This window comes from Crotalus tigris, unplaced genomic scaffold (assembly GCF_016545835.1).
Source record: "Crotalus tigris isolate CLP2741 ecotype Arizona unplaced genomic scaffold, ASM1654583v1 scf7180000017604.1628558, whole genome shotgun sequence".
Classification (NCBI taxonomy): domain Eukaryota; kingdom Metazoa; phylum Chordata; class Lepidosauria; order Squamata; family Viperidae; genus Crotalus; species Crotalus tigris.
Genome location: NW_024096507.1, coordinates 105,622 through 122,557, shown reverse-complemented (window position 1 = coordinate 122,557; position 16,936 = coordinate 105,622). Strand labels below are relative to the sequence as shown.

Below are 16,936 nucleotides of genomic sequence, written 5' to 3'. Positions count from 1 at the left end.
CCCGTTTCCCATTTCCTGTAATTCTAATCTATTTGCAGCTAGAGATGTCTTTTTAATGTTGAAGAAGCCAAACTATAAAAAACTGGAACTTCAAGTATATGCAACGTTTTTTGAGATTTATAGTGGAAAGGTACGTGATTTATTTCTAAAATACAAACATATATAACTTCTGAATCTTTATCTTCTGTGTTTATGCTTCTTCTCTGTTTTATATAAACAACTGTTTCAACAGACAGAACTAAATTAATACTCCAGAAATTCCCTCCCTAACATACATATCTCTTCTCCCTCCCTCCCACTCCCCCATAAGGTTTTCGACTTACTGAACAGGAAGACCAAATTAAGAGTTTTAGAAGATGGTAAACAGCAAGTCCAGGTGGTGGGATTACAGGAGCGAGAGGTTAAATGTGTTGAAGATGTACTAAAACTTATTGAGATAGGCAACAGTTGCAGGTATTCTTTTTTCCCCTCTTTCACATTATGAAGTTACAGTAGATAAGATTTAAAAAATTTAAATAGTTTGATTTTTTTTAAAAAAATATGTATTTTCTTGGAGTACAACCTAAATGAAATTTCAGAATTGCCTGTATTTTAGAAAAAAGTTTTTGTTCCACAGAATTTATCAACATAGATGTTTCTTCTTTGTATAGGAAGCATTTTTAATATATTCAAATTGCTGTTTTCAAATGTATTAACAATTATTTTAAGCATTGTCCCATTTTATGTTCACATATAAATATATTTTTAAAAATTTATAGAATTTATAGATACTGTAGAATTTGTACTATAAATGGAAAACATGCTAATAATGTGTCTCAACCAAAATTGTAATTGAAGAGGACAGCATAATTGTAATAGATATCTTTCAAATGTTTCTTATTTTGATTATTTTTAACAGTAATTATAACTGTGTTGAATACACTAATCTTGTTAATAACATTAGTGACATTTCACTCTGTCTTTCCCACCTCTTTGTTAAAGAACATCTGGCCAAACATCAGCAAATGCACACTCATCTCGAAGTCATGCAGTGTTTCAGATCATCCTCCGGAGGAAAGGGAAACTACATGGTAAATTTTCCCTAATTGACTTGGCTGGAAATGAAAGAGGAGCTGATACTTCCAGTGCAGATAGGCAAACCCGACTAGAAGGTGCTGAAATTAACAAGAGCCTTTTAGCACTCAAGGTAAAGGAAATGCTTGTCAGCTAAACTTGTTAGCTTTCCACCTTATATCAAATGGAAAACTTTTCAAAAACATTTGTTTATTACATTAATGGTTTAGTATAGATGATGGTTATTCCATTATAAATGCTTACATATAATAAATAGCCACTATATGTGGTACATGTCAACATAAGTATAAACGATAAGTACTGTGAATTGATTATATTTATGTCATTTCAAGTTGTTTACTTCATTGCTAAGAATAGATACAAAGACGATGCTGGAACATCTAAACAGGTTTGATTAATTATGAAACTAATTTGGTTCCTTAGTTTATCAAGGAACATTGGAAAAATAGAACTTGTACATTGTTCGAAAAAAGGCTGAAAGGAAGAAAATGATGGACTACTAACCACCAGTTGCCAGCTATTTAAACCTGAATGTTTAGTCCCTATGGGATTTTATTTTTTGCCTGTTTTTGTCAGTCCAGTATTCTTCTTCAAAACTTTTTATTTAATTCAATTGGTACTTCTTCAACTTAAATATGTAATTGTAGTTGTATTATTTTCTGCATATTGTAAATGTTATTAGGGCCAGATAAGAGAAAACATGAAATGGGTGAAAAAATATAACATACTCATATACCCTCCTGCTCTTTCTCACCATATTCTTCTAATTAATATGGAAGGGTAAATAAGCCTTAGAATAATTGTACATAGACAATTGTACTTTGGGGGAGTAGTGTTTTGGAGGAGTAGTTCAGGCATTTTTCTATGTCTCCATTATCTGGAAAAGAACACCCAAGTTTAGCTGAATATTTGAAATGATCAGATGGATAAGTATTATTTGTCTACAATAGTACAAAAATCTATTATTATATATTCCTGACAGTTATTTCAGTATATTGGAGTGCTTATAGATACCCATTTACTTTATGGAGTTGATTTCATTAGACAAAACTTCAAGAAAAAAAAATTACATGAACGTGTAATGCAGTGAAAAGAAGGGGACTGAAGCGGATATTCTATTTCTGTGTTATGTTAAGCCTTAAATAATGGTCTACTTAGACAAGTTTGAAGCATTTTTTTTTCCTTGATACTGGAGATTTCTTAGACCAAATTCTGCAAGATGAAAAGGACACTAGATTTCAGTGGGTGGAAGAACATAGCAATTATATGATAGACAATTCTGATTTTTTGGTCAAAAGTTTTGGGAGGGATCTTGAAAGCTTTTAGAGTGATTTCTCTGCTCATTGTTCATAATTGATTGCCTGTTCTAGCGAGGGCTAACACATAGGGTCTTTGTGTCTTCTAAAAATGGCTGGAAGATGATGTCTCGCTGCTGTCTGTTCAGTAGCTGGCTGATACCAGACTTTCCAACTTGGCCACTTAGTGAATTGTTGTTTTTTTGTTGCTTCGATAGCCTATTGAGTATCAGGTATGTTGAGTTTCACTGAATCTTCAAACTCTTACCATGAGCTGTGCTTCAGGATTCCTGCCTCTGTTTCTTTGTCCAGCAACAGTTGGCTTTCACACTCATAGTGAAATACTACTTCTCACTTCTGTTGGCACCTAGCAAAAAGGGGTTGGACTTCTCTATGATACTAGTGAGGGGTAGAGTCGAAAGGTTGAGAGGTGAACTTGCCATTTATGTTTCCGTCTCTTTAAGAAAGAAGAAATACAATTTTTGCATTTAAAGATAAAGTACAGTAGTAAATTTAGATGTCTTTGATTTGCTATGCTCTGTGCCTAAAAAACAGGGTTTGCAGCATAGTTAGATGAGTATTATTCAGTATCTGTTTGTGAATCAATACAGACATGTACAGAATACAAAGAGATGTTTTTTTATTCATGCTTATACCTTTCTTTGATAGGCTTATGCTGTCTTTGAATTTAGTTTTAAAAAAGCTTCAAATACTAGTTTTTGTTGATACTTTTTGGGCCTAAATTAGAAGAAAATAAAATAATAAGCTTCAAAAGCTGCTTTCTGTTTCCTAATTCTACTCCCGGTATGTCTTCTGTTTGCCAGGCTTCATTAATGTAAAAAGAGTGTAATATCAAAAAATAAGAAAGCTTAGGGCACATAGTTGATGTACCTATTCTTATCAGTGGAAAGAATTACTGAAGACTACACAAAATGAGGCAAAAATATTCTCTGTATGTGAACTGAGACAATGGGCAGGATTGTTCCAGAATTCTAAACTTAGAGACAATCCTTCCCCTTGTTGAGCCAGGTTTTGTAAATACTTTCTATATACAACTTTATTGAAATTGTATTTTCATATATAGAAGGTGAAGAGGAGGGGCATTCTAATTTATAATAATATAGATAAATAAAAGCATCCAAAGGTTGGCTGGGAGGAGCTTTCCTTTTGTTTTAGAACATTGTATTTGTTATGTTTACAATATACCGTATTTTCCAGCGTATAAGATGACTTTCCAAAGCATGCAAATCGGCTCCGAAGTCGGGGGTCGTCTTATACGCCGAGTCATCTTATACGCCGGAAATTACGGTAGTTTCCGGCATATAAGATGACTTTCTAAGCATGCAAATTGGCTCTGAAGTCAGGGGTTGTCTTATACGCCAAGTCATCTAATACGCCGGAAAATACAGTAGATATTTTATTTACTTTGTTAACTCCCAAAAGAATAATGGAGTCTCCATTGATTTGTGCTAACAAAATACAATTTATGAATGATTCTCTATAAAAACAGTGGTTATGAGTAATCTGCATTATGCTGGAAGCATAATATTATATTGCTTTGGACTTTAAAGGAAAGTGCTGATTGTATTCAAGTCAGTATCAGTCCAGTTACAAATTGTTTTAATTACATATTTCTCTCAAAGGAGAAGACTGTAACTAGTTTGCAAACGTGAACTTCTGGTCTTTATTACTTGCTGTTACCCCTACATAAATATGAAGTAGTTATGTAGTATTTGAATGTATACGTCTTTTCAACTTGTATATGTACACGAAACCACTAAATTATTGAGTTGTTGCTGTACTTTGTCATCTTCTAAATGTTATTACTATCATACACAGCAGTCCCCAATCTTTGCAGCTTGGCGGCCTGGTGGGGGGGAGAACTGGGCCGCACAACTGTCAGGCCAGCGCACACAGTTCAACTCACGCGAGCGGTGGGCTGGCACATGTACATGCATGCAGATGCAGCTCAACTGCAGGTTGAGCTACATGTATGTGCATGCCAGTCCCCCGCACACAAGTTGTATTGCCCGGCATGTGTGTGCTGGCCCACTGCTTGCGCAAGTCAAACTGTGTGTGCATGTGCTCTGGTCCACGGGCCAGTTACAAATAGGCCACGACCTGGTAGTGGACTGCGGCCCAGGGATTAGGGACCCTTGACATATGAAATTAAAAATAAGCCTTCATTTTTTTTCAACAGTCTTTGTAAATAATTCAAAAATAAATCAGCTCAGATAATTAAAAATTCCTCAATCTGTTTTTCAGGCATTTAAATCTTTTTAGATATTAACTACATCTCATTTGAAGTGTCCTGAAACATTTCTCCTATTATTAAAATAATTAAAAATCTATAATTGTTTTAATTGTTTAAAGTTGAATATATAGATTCTTCAAACATTGATATATTTTGCCAGTGAATGAACTGACCAGGGCCAATATATTTTCATCCATTTCAAAAGAAATATCCCCTCTAGGACTGCTTAATTATACCCGTCTATACTAGACCAGAGTTGCCCATACTGAGTTTATTTATTTCTTGATAAAAGCCAGGTATTTAAAATAAATATTTTAATTGGTTAGATTCAAAGATGAGCAAGCCCATTTTCTTTTCTATTGTCATTGAAGCTGGCTGAGGTTAGGCTGTCAGATTTAATTTTTTATTTATGAGATTGTATATGAGTTATTGGCATTCTTGCAAAACTAGAAAAGCTTGGTGGATGGGATAAGGTATGTATGTATGTACGTACGTACGTACGTACGTACGTATGTATGTATGTATGTATGTATGTATAGATAGAAAGAGAGAGAAACAAACAAACAAACAGTGGTAGAGATTTCCTTAACTTCTAATTTCATTTGGTAAACATTTAAATAGCAAAAGATTAATCTTGAGGAAGTGTCAGCTTTCTTTAAAAAAAGATCATGTTTGCAGAACTGTTAACAGTGATTGCAACAGCAAATAACATGTCAAGTCTTCTTCAATTTCTGGTTCAAATGATTTTAATACTGCAGAGTAGAGTGCTCTATTGGTCACAAGGTGCAGTAGCAAATAAAAGTATATGCCCATGTCTCCATGTTGGACCAGAATCAAATGGAATTTCAGTCTTAACATTTGAATGTGAACAGTACACAATCACAATTCTATCTTTAACGTATAATTCATATTTTTTTTAATTGAAAATATACTGTAATATTTTAAGAACATAGGGGAATGCAGCTTGTCATCCATTATTTGTTGTTTGCAATTGTTTTAAAATAAATTTTGCATTGGTTCTGAAGAAAAAACATAAACATCTTTATTCTTACAGGAGTGCATCAGAGCCTTAGGCCGAAATAAACCTCATACTCCATTTAGAGCAAGTAAACTTACTCAGGTCTTAAGAGATTCATTCATTGGAGAAAATTCTCGCACCTGTATGGTACGTTAGGCATGTTGCCGAGTGTTTTCACTGCATGAAAAATCACTCTTGGGGATTGTATACAAATAAGTTATATATACCTATTGGAAATCATTAAGTTCCTGAATGGGAAGGATTTCAGCTCCTTAAACTAAAACATTTTTATTATGTGATTTATGAAGATGTTACTGGAATATCTTTATCCTGGACAATTTTTCTGGCAGTATACCAGAAAATATACCAGTGATATATTAATGTACATTTAAAAAAAACCTCACTTAAGTTACAAGATAATGCAACTTTCTTGCTCAAGTTTTTAGAAAATATAAATTTCAGTCCTTTTAACCACCTCTCCCATTGCTTCCTCTGTATGTTATAACTAAAATTCTTAGCCAATTTTATCATGCATTCTTTAACTTTTTCTTCTTCTGTTTCAAATTTCAGTAAAGCTTATACATTTTAGCCATCACATGTTCCTCAAAACCAAGTATTCTTTTTTTTTTTAAGTATTAATTCCAATCAATGTAAGTGTATACATTTGTTATCCTTCAAGAAATTAACTTCTGGCATCTTTTTATTCTCAGATTGCTACTATTTCTCCAGGGATGGCATCTTGTGAAAACACTCTAAATACACTAAGATATGCAAATAGGTAAGAGAAGTATTTGTTTAAAATATTTACATGAAATCTTAATTCTGGTTCTTTGCTTTCAGTATTATTTTGTTAGACATATATACATCTATGTAGTTAGAAAATTCAAATTTAACATGGAAGTAAAAAAATAATAAAAGTACAGATAAACTATGAAAAAAGTTTGTTTTCAATTAACAACTTTTTCAAAAGAGAAGTTTAAGACTCAATCATTTTGTGTACCTTACTAAGGTGCTCCGTATATGCCAGTGGTTCTCAACCTGTGGGTCGGGACCCCATTTGGGGTCGAACGACCATTTCACAGGGATCGCCAAACAACGCAGTCCACCATTTTTTCCCCTCTTTTCCTTAGCTGTGCTACTCCCTTTTATTCTATTGGCTTTTGAAAGCCAATAGAATAGACTCTCTTGAATAGAGTCTAATTCTATTGGCTTTCAAAAGCCAATAGGAATTGTCCAGGTTGTCTCTGCCCTGCTGAGCCCTCCAAAAGTCCCATTCTGCAAACAGTGCTGCACCAGTTGAGTAGTCCTTGACTTACGACCGGTTGAGTAGTCCTCGACTTACGACTGGTTGGGGGTCGCGGCATTAAAAAGGTTGAGAACCATTGGTATATGCTGAACTATTAGCCTCTTTAAATTGAAGTTTGACTGTCTATTATAATAATGTTCTTAGGTTCTACAGATGGCCATTGTTCAGGGCTCAGAAACAAAGTAGGGAGTATCTAGTTGGAAGAGAACTGCCAGGGAATATCAGGACTATGGACAGGTTAGAAAAGTTCAGGAAGAAGGTGATACAAAAACTTCTGAACTACTTCCCAGAAAACTACATGGACATATCTGTGAGGTCACCAGGATTGGAGCCTGACTGGAAAGAGACTTGACCTATGTTTAATATATAAATTCCAGTTTTCAATGAAGCATGTTACAAGCATGTGTAGTTAGATAATACTGGTGAACACAATATAGGCAATCAAATCTACTATTTTTGTTTCGGTTGATGAAGTTATATAAATGAATCTATGTTCAGAGATCATTAGGGGGAGATAAGATCTTTATTCAGTTCCAGCCTTTAAGATGTTCAAGTCTCCATCCACTTCAATTTCATACTATTTTTTTTTCTCCCAGAGGTTTACCAGAGAGTTAAGTTTAGATCAATTGTGAAGTGTTTTGTGCAGTTGCAAACATGATTTTCATTGTTTTTACAAGAACACTTTCTTTTAATTTCTCTGCTGTATCATGCTGCTGCAGAGTAAAGGAATTTGGAATTAGTCCTTCGGACATTCCCTTCTCACAGGGTAGTGGCAGTCGCTCTGATCTCTCTCCTTCCTATGAGTATGACGACTTTTCTCCTTCAGTCACCAGGTCTACTTCATTCTTTACATGGAATGTTATTTTTAGTGACTTATTTTTCTATTCCGATGTGTAATTTTACAGACATACTTCCACTTATTTTCTCCCCTGAATCATCATTTTTTTTTTTTTTGGTTTTCATTCAGTTTGACAGATAGTAAAACTGCATGCAAATCATCTTCTGAATTAGCATTCACCTGTTCCAAACATTTCATATCAAAGTTTTTTTTTGTTTATCTCAGTGTGTGTAAGAGGTGGTGATGTCATCTTTTTGTACTAGTAGTTCCTTATCCGATTAATAGATGTACAATACATTCATTTTATATGTGGATATTTTGTGTGTGCAGGTATGTGGGAGAGAGGTACGAAATAACTATAATTCAATGTTGTGCTTGAGTGCAATTTTCTAATTCTGTAATTAATATATTGTGATTGAGTCCTATAATATAGGCATACATGCTCATGAAGTTGACATCACCACCGTTTATGTAAATTGTCTGTAAATTGATGAAACTATTTTTCCCCTGCTTAAATTCAGATTATATTAATTTTAAAATGAACATCTATCTTAAAAATGTAGAGTCAAGGAATTAACAGTTGACCCCAGTGCTGCTGGTGACATCCGTCCCATCATGCATCACACTCCAAATCAGATTGATGACTTGGATGCACAGTGGGGTGTTGGGAGCTCACCTCAGAGGGATGATCTTAAACTACTTTGTGAACAAAATGTGAGTATCTCAGATACAGCTCTGGAAGTACACATTTTAGTTAGTTTTGATGAAATTGTTTAAACATCAAATTACAATCTTGTTTAGCATACATTCTTCCCAATCAAGCTTAGATATTTTTGAGTTTTTTATATCCCCGTTTGAGTTTTTTAAATCTATGTACTTGTAAAAGTACAGTTTGTCCAGTTGCCATGATTCAGTGTTCTGAGACCTTTGCCTGGATGACTGAGAGTCTTCATTGACTGCCAAAGTCCAAATTGTGTTTGATTAGACCTTTTGGGGTAAACTCCCACCCCCCATGTTCTTAGATGTGATTTTGTTCATCAGTATAAAAAAAACAATTGAGTCAGTAAACAATGAACACTGGAGCATTCTAGTATCTGCTATTATGATTATTTTTGTTCATCAAATCAGTCTAGCTAACATGGAAGTATTGATGGAACCAACATAAAAAAGTTACCTATTCTTCAAATAGGAAGGTATGAGCAAATGAACCTGGTAGGAAATCTCCCTTAAGTTTTGAATCCTGTATTTTAGAGAAGAGCATTAGTGCCAGATTCATGATGTAGAATCAGTCAAGGAAGGAAACAATACCAGATAACAATCAGCTGGATCCTGCAGAATTCCAGTGATAGGAAAGAAGGAATTCCCTCTCCCCATACTTTATAGCTTGTTAAGCAGGGAGTGGGTGAGAATCTCCAAAAGCAGCAGTCTCCTCTCACGTGACAACTTCATTGCTTCATTCCTCATTGTTTCTTCAGAATGTTCTTTTTCACAATTGATTCTTTTTTTTACAATTAAAGTATATCAAAAATTGGACTGAATTTCTTATTGTGGAATGCAGAGACCCAGAAAAAATGGAAAGAAACTGAAACTCTTTATCGTATTTTTTTTTCCTCTGAGGACTCCCCCCCCAAATTGGAAACAAATGGTTATGTAGTATTACTCTTTCATAAATGATAATTAAGTTGTGAAATAAATTAATCTCCATATGGATATCATAGATCAATTTAAGCCCTAAGCTAACATGGGGAAGAATGGAAAAAATGTTTCATTTAAACAAATCTTTCTTTCACAAGCCCATGAAACAGATCAACGATTAAATAAGATATCAAGAGAAAAGTTGATAGTGATAGGAGTTTTAAATTAAGCAAATAGCTTAAATAGCTTTAAGCTAAATAGCTTAAATTTGGGAAATGAAATTGATTAGACAGTTTTTCATATTGCAAAATATATGCTCTTAGTCTTCCTTCATTTTCTTTCAGAAAATGTCTGCTTTTTGATACAGTAAAGAATATTTAGACCTCTTGGTTTTAGTACAAGGGTGATTATTAATTGTTTTCAAAAAAAATTCTGTGTGCTCTAAACAGACTAAAATGAAGGCTGTATTTCTTAAGAGTTCAGCTACTTGTGGCTCCTTCTGTTTAAAACTGTGTTTTAAAAATCTTTCAAGCAATACATTTACAAATATTAACTAACATATTGCTTTTTAATGATATAGCTTAATTATACCTTTATAAACCAATTAGGCCATACATAAGGTATTTAATTATGTTATAGATAAATATGTATCTACAATATCTTTTTTTTTCTAGGTAAAGGATTTCCCCTCTCCCCATTGCTTCAAACTTTCTGGGACTAACATCTCAAATCTTTCCTCAGAAAAATCCATTTAAGTTTTTAGCATTTGATTGACTCTGGGAATATTTAAAGAAGTGCAAAATTGCCGCAGTCATCTCATGATGTTCATTCTACGTGCTCATTATCTTTATCACCAAGCAATGGTTGACAAATTATTATAGGATAGGTTTATCATTGTATAGCTTCAGGTTGATAAAAGAGTAGTATGTTTCAAAATATATTCATCCTTTTCTCTTTTCAAAATGTTCTTTCCTCTGCTTTCCATTTTGAAACACATTACAGTCCCGTTTATTGTTTCTTAAAGGAGGAAGAAGTTTCACCACAGTTATTCACTTTTCATGAAGCAGTGTCACAGATGGTGGAAATGGAAGAGCAAGTAGTAGAAGACCACAGAGCTGTCTTCCAGGTAAATGCTATATGAGAGATTGCACAATATAAAATAAGAATCTCATGCACTAACTTTGTGCACAGAATTGAAGCATGATAGTGGAACTGAATTGCCTTATAATTGGTGTAGCAGATTGTATGCCCCTGCCAATTTGGTGAGAAGGGAGTGGTTGGAATGAGATGTATGTCTGCTTTGAAACACTGTCGGAGGTAATTGGAGGTACTGAGTGTTTAACACAGTAACATCCCAGAAATCCAGTGGGATAGCTTTCTAAATAAACAATTTCATCATCTTAGAGTTGAAGTGATAGAATTTTCAGAAATAACTAATGAAATAGCTTATGGATGTAAAATTCATTGGCATGGTTTTCTCCTCAACAATGCTAAAATGTATTTTGAAGTCCCCCCTGAAATATTTGAAAACTAGACCTGAAGTAGAAAAAGTTTTTTTCTTTTTACATTTGTATGTAGTTTCCAAAGTACCTGAATTGGATTTTTTCATAGCTGTTTACAAAATGAGAACTGTTTAATTTGCCAGTTCTTGTTTAAATAACAGTGAAGTTTGCTGCATATTTTTAATCTGGCAAACTAGTTTCAGTATTTGGTGATTTCAAAGAAAGTTGGCAGTAGGATTATTTCTTTATTCAAGGTAGCCTTATATATTTGATTTGGCTTTTTCAAACAGTAACTAAGTTTTTTGTGACATAAGGGGAAGTTTGGAATTATAAGGAGTTGTAGATTAAAAAATTACTACTGTATATAGATTTTTGTTTTGGTTTTAATTCAAGATACATGAACCAACTAAAGTACAGGTAGTCCTCAACTTACAACAGTTCATTTAGCGACTGTAGTTATAACAGCACTGAAAAAAATGACTTCTGACTGTTTTTCCAGCTTATGACTCTGGTAGCATCTCAATGGTCACGTGATCAAAATTCAGGTGCTTGGCAACTGACTCATATTTATGACCGCTGCAGTGTGCTGGGGTTATGTGATCACGTTTGTGACCTTTTGACAAGCAAAATCAATGGGGTAGCCAGATTAACTTAACAACCATGTTACTAACTTAACAACTGAAGTGATTCACTTAACAACTGTGGAAAGAAAGGCCGTAAAATGAGGCAAAACTCAACAGATGTCTCACATAGCTACAGAAATGTTTGGTTTTATTGTGATCGTAAGTCGAGGACTACCTGTAGATGGAATTACATCATGTTTTTCTTTATTGCTTTTTATGAGCTTAATATCACCAAACTAATAATATTATTTTGGCCATTTCTTTTTTTTTTTTTTTTTTTTTATTAAAATTTTTATAAATTTTACAAAAAAGAAAAAAGAATACAAAACAAGAGACAACATATACAAAAAAGATAAAACTAAACAATACATATATATAAAAAAAAACCCCCCACCCCTCCCAAAACCCCCCCTCCCTTCCCCCCCCCTGAGCTTCCCAGAGCAGAATATAGGCTTAAGAAATAAAAATAAAAATTAAATTAAGAACTTTATATTTATATATATAAAAAGATTATCTATAATATATATAAAAGTAAAACTTATGAAAAAACTATATAATATTTTTGTATACCCAATCTAAATTGTATAAATTTTATCCATTTATCCCAAACAGCAAGAAACTTCTCTTGCGTTTGTTGCTTTAAGAAAGCCGAAATCTTTGCCATTTCCGCCAGATAAGCTACTTTATGAAACCATTCCTGCAATGTAGGCAAGGATTCCTTCTTCCAATATTGTCCTACTAACAGCCTAGCGGCTGTAATCAAATTTAACATCAATACAACCTCCTTTGTATCACAATCTGTAACAATACCTAACAAAAATAATTGCAGAGTAAATTTTACCCTCCTTCTAAAAATTCTCTGGATATTCCACCATACTTTGATCCAAAATGCTTTTATCTCTCTGCATGACCACCAAATATGATAATAGGAAGCCTCCTTATAACCACCTCTCCAACATTTGGGTTGCACGTCAGGGTACATATAAGACATTTTTTGTGGATCAAGGTGCCATCTATAAAACATTTTATAAAAATTCTCCCTTAAATTCTGTGCTTGTGTAAATTTGACATTTCTCACCCAAATTTTTTCCCAGGTGTCCAATGAAACTGGATCACCAAAATTCTGCGCCCATCTTATCATACAATCTTTAATTAGTTCCGTTTCTGAATCCAATTCAACTAAAACCGCATAAATTCTCTTAATGTGGGTTTGTCTTGAATCCTTCACTTGCTTAATAAGATTTTAATCTTCTCTAAGAAAACCCACCTTACAATCCATCTTCCATCTGTCTAATAATTGCCTATATTGGAACCAAGAATAAATAAAGTTTTCTTGTTCTAACTCTTCCCGTGATTTTAATTGCCAGTTTTGTCCATCCCATTTAAGTAACTGTCTGTAGGACACCATATCCATTTTAACCCCTCTTTTTATTGCTTCTATCGCATGCCAAGGTATAGACCATAATGGTACTTTGAAATCACTTTTATAATATTTTCTCCAAATCCTAAGTAAAGAGATTCTTAAGATATGAGATTTAAAAGTCCAATCCATTTTTTTATTGAATATTAAATAGGCATGCCACCCCTAAAGTAAGTCCCATCCCTCTAGATAAAGTATCTCAGAGTTTGTCAAATTTACCCAATCACTGATTAGTGTTAAAACCACCGCATCATAATATAATTTCAAATTTGGTACCTTAAGTCCACCCCTCTCACGGACGTCTTGCATAATTTTAAACTTAACCCTTGGCTTTTTCCCTGCCCAGATAAATTTATTAAGACCCTTCTGCCACTCATTTAAATTAATCTCATTTTTCAAAATTGGTAACATTTGAAACAGAAAAAGAAACTTGGGTAAAATATTCATTTTTATCACTGCACTTCTTCCCATGAGGGATAATTGCAACTTTTCCCAGTTCTTCAAGTCCTTCTGTACCCTGACCCACAACCTTTCATAATTATTTTTAAATAATTTTACATTAGAAACAGACAACATCACCCCCAAATATTTTACCTTATTAACAATCTCCAAACCCGTCAGGTTAGTCAAAATCTGCTTCTCCTGACTAGACATATTTTTAGGTAAAATTTTGGTCTTATTTACATTAATCTTGAAACCCGAGACCAAGACATAATGATGAATCAACTGTAATAAGTTTACTACAGAATAATCAGGTTGCGACAAAGTAACAACCAAGTCATCCGCAAAAGCTCTTAACTTATATTCTTTTTTATTAACATATATTCCTTTAATTTCCTGAGACTCTCGAATTTTGATCAATAATATTTCCAATGTTAAAAAAAACAACAATGGCGATAAAGGACACCCCTGTCTAGTACCTTTCTCTATTGTAAAAACCTCCGAAAGACCTCCATTAACAATAAGTTGTGCTGTTTGTTTTTGATATATTACCTTAAGGGCTTGTAATATGTTTTCACCAAAATTCATTTCTTCCATTACTCTTAGCATAAAATGCCAATTCAGTTGGTCAAATGCTTTTTCAGCATCTAAAAATATGAGCCATGCAGGAACTTGGTTGTTCTTATCTAAGTATTCTAATAAGTTAATAATTTGTCTAACATTGTTTTTCATATACCTTCCTGTTATAAACCCTGATTGATCTTTATGCACAAGATGATGCACCACCCTCATAAGCCTATTTACCAAAATTTTTACAAATATCTTAGAATCCACGTTTAAAAGAGATATAGGCCTATAATTTTTTGGTAAAGTAAGATCTTGATCCTCCTTTGGAATCAATGATATAAAAGCACTACGCCATGAAGGAGGAATCTCTAAACCCTGTAAAAGACCATTAAAAAGATCATGTAATGGTTGGATCATCTCCTCTATTAGAACTTTGTAATAAACAGCTGTTAACCCATCCGTACCCGGTGCTTTCCCTAATTTCAATTGTTGAATTGCTGAGGCAATTTCCTCCTTAGTAATTAAGCCATTAATTTCATATTTCTGATCCTCAGTCAATTTAGGAAAACTTGCCTCAGCTAAATATTTATTTATATCTAACAATTGTACATTAGTAGATTTATATAAGTTTTGATAATAATCCAAAAAAGATTTTTTAATTAATTCCTTCTGAGAAACTAGTTTACCCTTGTAATTGATTTTCTCTATTATTCTCTGTCTCTGTTTCTTTCTTAATTGATAAGCCAACCATCTCCCCGGCTTATTAGCATTACAAAATGTATTTTGTTTCATAAATAATAAGTTGGTTGCAGCTTGATCTGCTATCAACATATTAACTTGTGACCTTAATAACTTTACAGATTCTTTAGTACTTTCATCAGAAGGATTTAGAATCAAAGCCCTTTCTTTTAATTTAATTTCATCCTCAAGTTCTCTACGTTTCTGTATCTGATTTCGCTTATAAGAATTATTCATTTTTATCAAAACACCGCGCATAAATGCTTTACCTGCATCCCATACCATTGACATTGAAGTCCCCTTGTACATATTCAAAGCAAAATAGTCCTTTAAAGACTCCTTTAATTTTTGAACATTCTTCTCTTGTCTAAACAAATTTTCATTAACTCTCCAGGATCTTCTTTCCTCTTTCTCTTGAATCAGCTCCATCCAAACTGGACTATGATCCGTCAGTGATCTAGGAAAAATCTTTACATTCTTTACTTTATTATACAAGTCCGTGGTAATCAAGAAAAAATCAATTCTTGAAAAAGATTGGTGTCTATTAGAAAAAAAAGTAAAGTCTCTCTCCTCTTGGTTACGTTCCCGCCAATAATCCCTTAATTCCCAGTCTTCTTTCATATCAAAAAAGGCTTTAGGTAGCCTTGCTTGTTTGAGAAAAGGAGAGGAACCTTTCTTGTCCCTTTGTATATCTAGGACACCATTCCAATCACCCATTAATACCACTGATCTATAATCAAACAATGTTATTTTTTGATGTAACTGCTTATAAAATTGTTCCTGTTGTTGATTTGGAGCATAAAGTCCAACTATAAGTATTTTCTTACCATAAATACCAAGTTCAATCATCACATATCTCCCCTGGGGATCTGATTCTACCAGACAGGCTGGTAGGTTTTGTTTAACATATATAACAACTCCCCCTTTCTTCCCAGGAGCAGAAGATATAAAATGAGATCCCAAACGAGCATTAACTAAATATTTCTGATCTTTAAGTAAAATATGAGTTTCCTGTAAGCAAATAACATCATTAGTATGTTGCTTCAAATAATAAAAGATTTTTTGCGTTTCTGAGGAGAATTCAATCCATTAACATTCCAGGTCAAAAACTTTGCCATCTCCCTTGGCACGCAGCCTGGAGAAGACACCATCAAACTCTGAAAGAGCTGCGTGTGTTGCATAACTCTTGGGTCTTGCTCCTCCCACCGGCGGTGATGCACTTCCAGGAGAACTCTCTTTAAGCTCTTTTTTACGTTGCTCCTTCTCTTTACGCTTATAGGCTGCACGGGTCATCCTCTGCTCTTTAACCTCCGTCTGGCGTTGCTTTACAGCTTCTATCATCCCAGCGGAAACCAAATCTAATGCCTCAGATTGCTGCTCAACTTCCTTGCCACTCAAAGATTTCCGACCCGATGAAGTTGAGCCTGCACCCAGGACCGAAGTATAAAAGTCTCTAGCTTTATCAACTGTGTTCAATCTGTAGCGTGTCCCAGCATGGCTCAAAACAATACCCATCGGAATTTCCCCTCTAAATGGCATCGATCTAGCTTTAAGCTCATTGGTTAAAAAAGCAAAGTCTTTCCTGCTTCTTAAAATTTTGGATGGGATTTCCTTTAAAATGATAACATCTTGGGCAGCAATTTGAAATCTTTTATTGTAAAAAACTTGTATAATCTCATTCCGCAGGGACTTCTTTGTAAAATAAATCACCACATCTCTAGGCAAGTTCTTCTGCTTAGCAATCCAGGAGTTGAGCCTATAAATTTTTTCCACTTCTCTCTGTAATTCTCCTTTATCCATATCCAAGGCCAGCACCAGATCAGTAAGGACCACCTCCACCAGATCTTGATTCACATCTTCCTTGAGACCTCTAATCCTCAGGGCATACTCCATTTGTCTGTACTGAAACATCAAAATATCTTCTTGTGAGGAGTCCACCTTCCTTTCCACATCTTGAATTTTGTCATCCAAAGAGTCAACTTTGTCTTCCACTTCCTCAAGCCTTGCGTCGAGCTTAACCACCACAGTAGCCAAACCTGAAACAGCTGCCAGTATATCTTGTCGTAATTCATTATTGTTTTCTTGCAATTTAGTCTTTATCCCCGTTATCTCTTCTTTGATATCAGATTTAATTTCTGATTTAATCTGTGAGACAAATTGATTCATTTCCTCTCTCATTTGAACTACAATCTCTCCCATTATGCCTCTAACCTCTTGTGCTGAAA

General features: G+C 34.1%; 1 protein-coding gene across 5 annotated transcripts in view; it reads left to right on the top strand.

The window, feature by feature from the left end:
- Positions 1-16,936, top strand: part of KIF2A (kinesin family member 2A) — a 61,061-nt gene that overhangs the window by 39,273 nt on the left and 4,852 nt on the right. For 3 of the 5 annotated variants that reach the window (XM_039319799.1, XM_039319807.1, XM_039319817.1), the window contains exons 12-19: positions 39-130; positions 311-453; positions 982-1,186; positions 5,678-5,788; positions 6,352-6,419; positions 7,667-7,780; positions 8,349-8,499; positions 10,445-10,546. In XM_039319799.1, the coding sequence (XP_039175733.1) occupies positions 39-130; positions 311-453; positions 982-1,186; positions 5,678-5,788; positions 6,352-6,419; positions 7,667-7,780; positions 8,349-8,499; positions 10,445-10,546 (986 nt within the window). The remainder of the gene's footprint in view (positions 1-38; positions 131-310; positions 454-981; positions 1,187-5,677; positions 5,789-6,351; positions 6,420-7,666; positions 7,781-8,348; positions 8,500-10,444; positions 10,547-16,936) is intronic. The other 2 variants (XM_039319824.1, XM_039319833.1) reach the window with 1 other exon arrangement.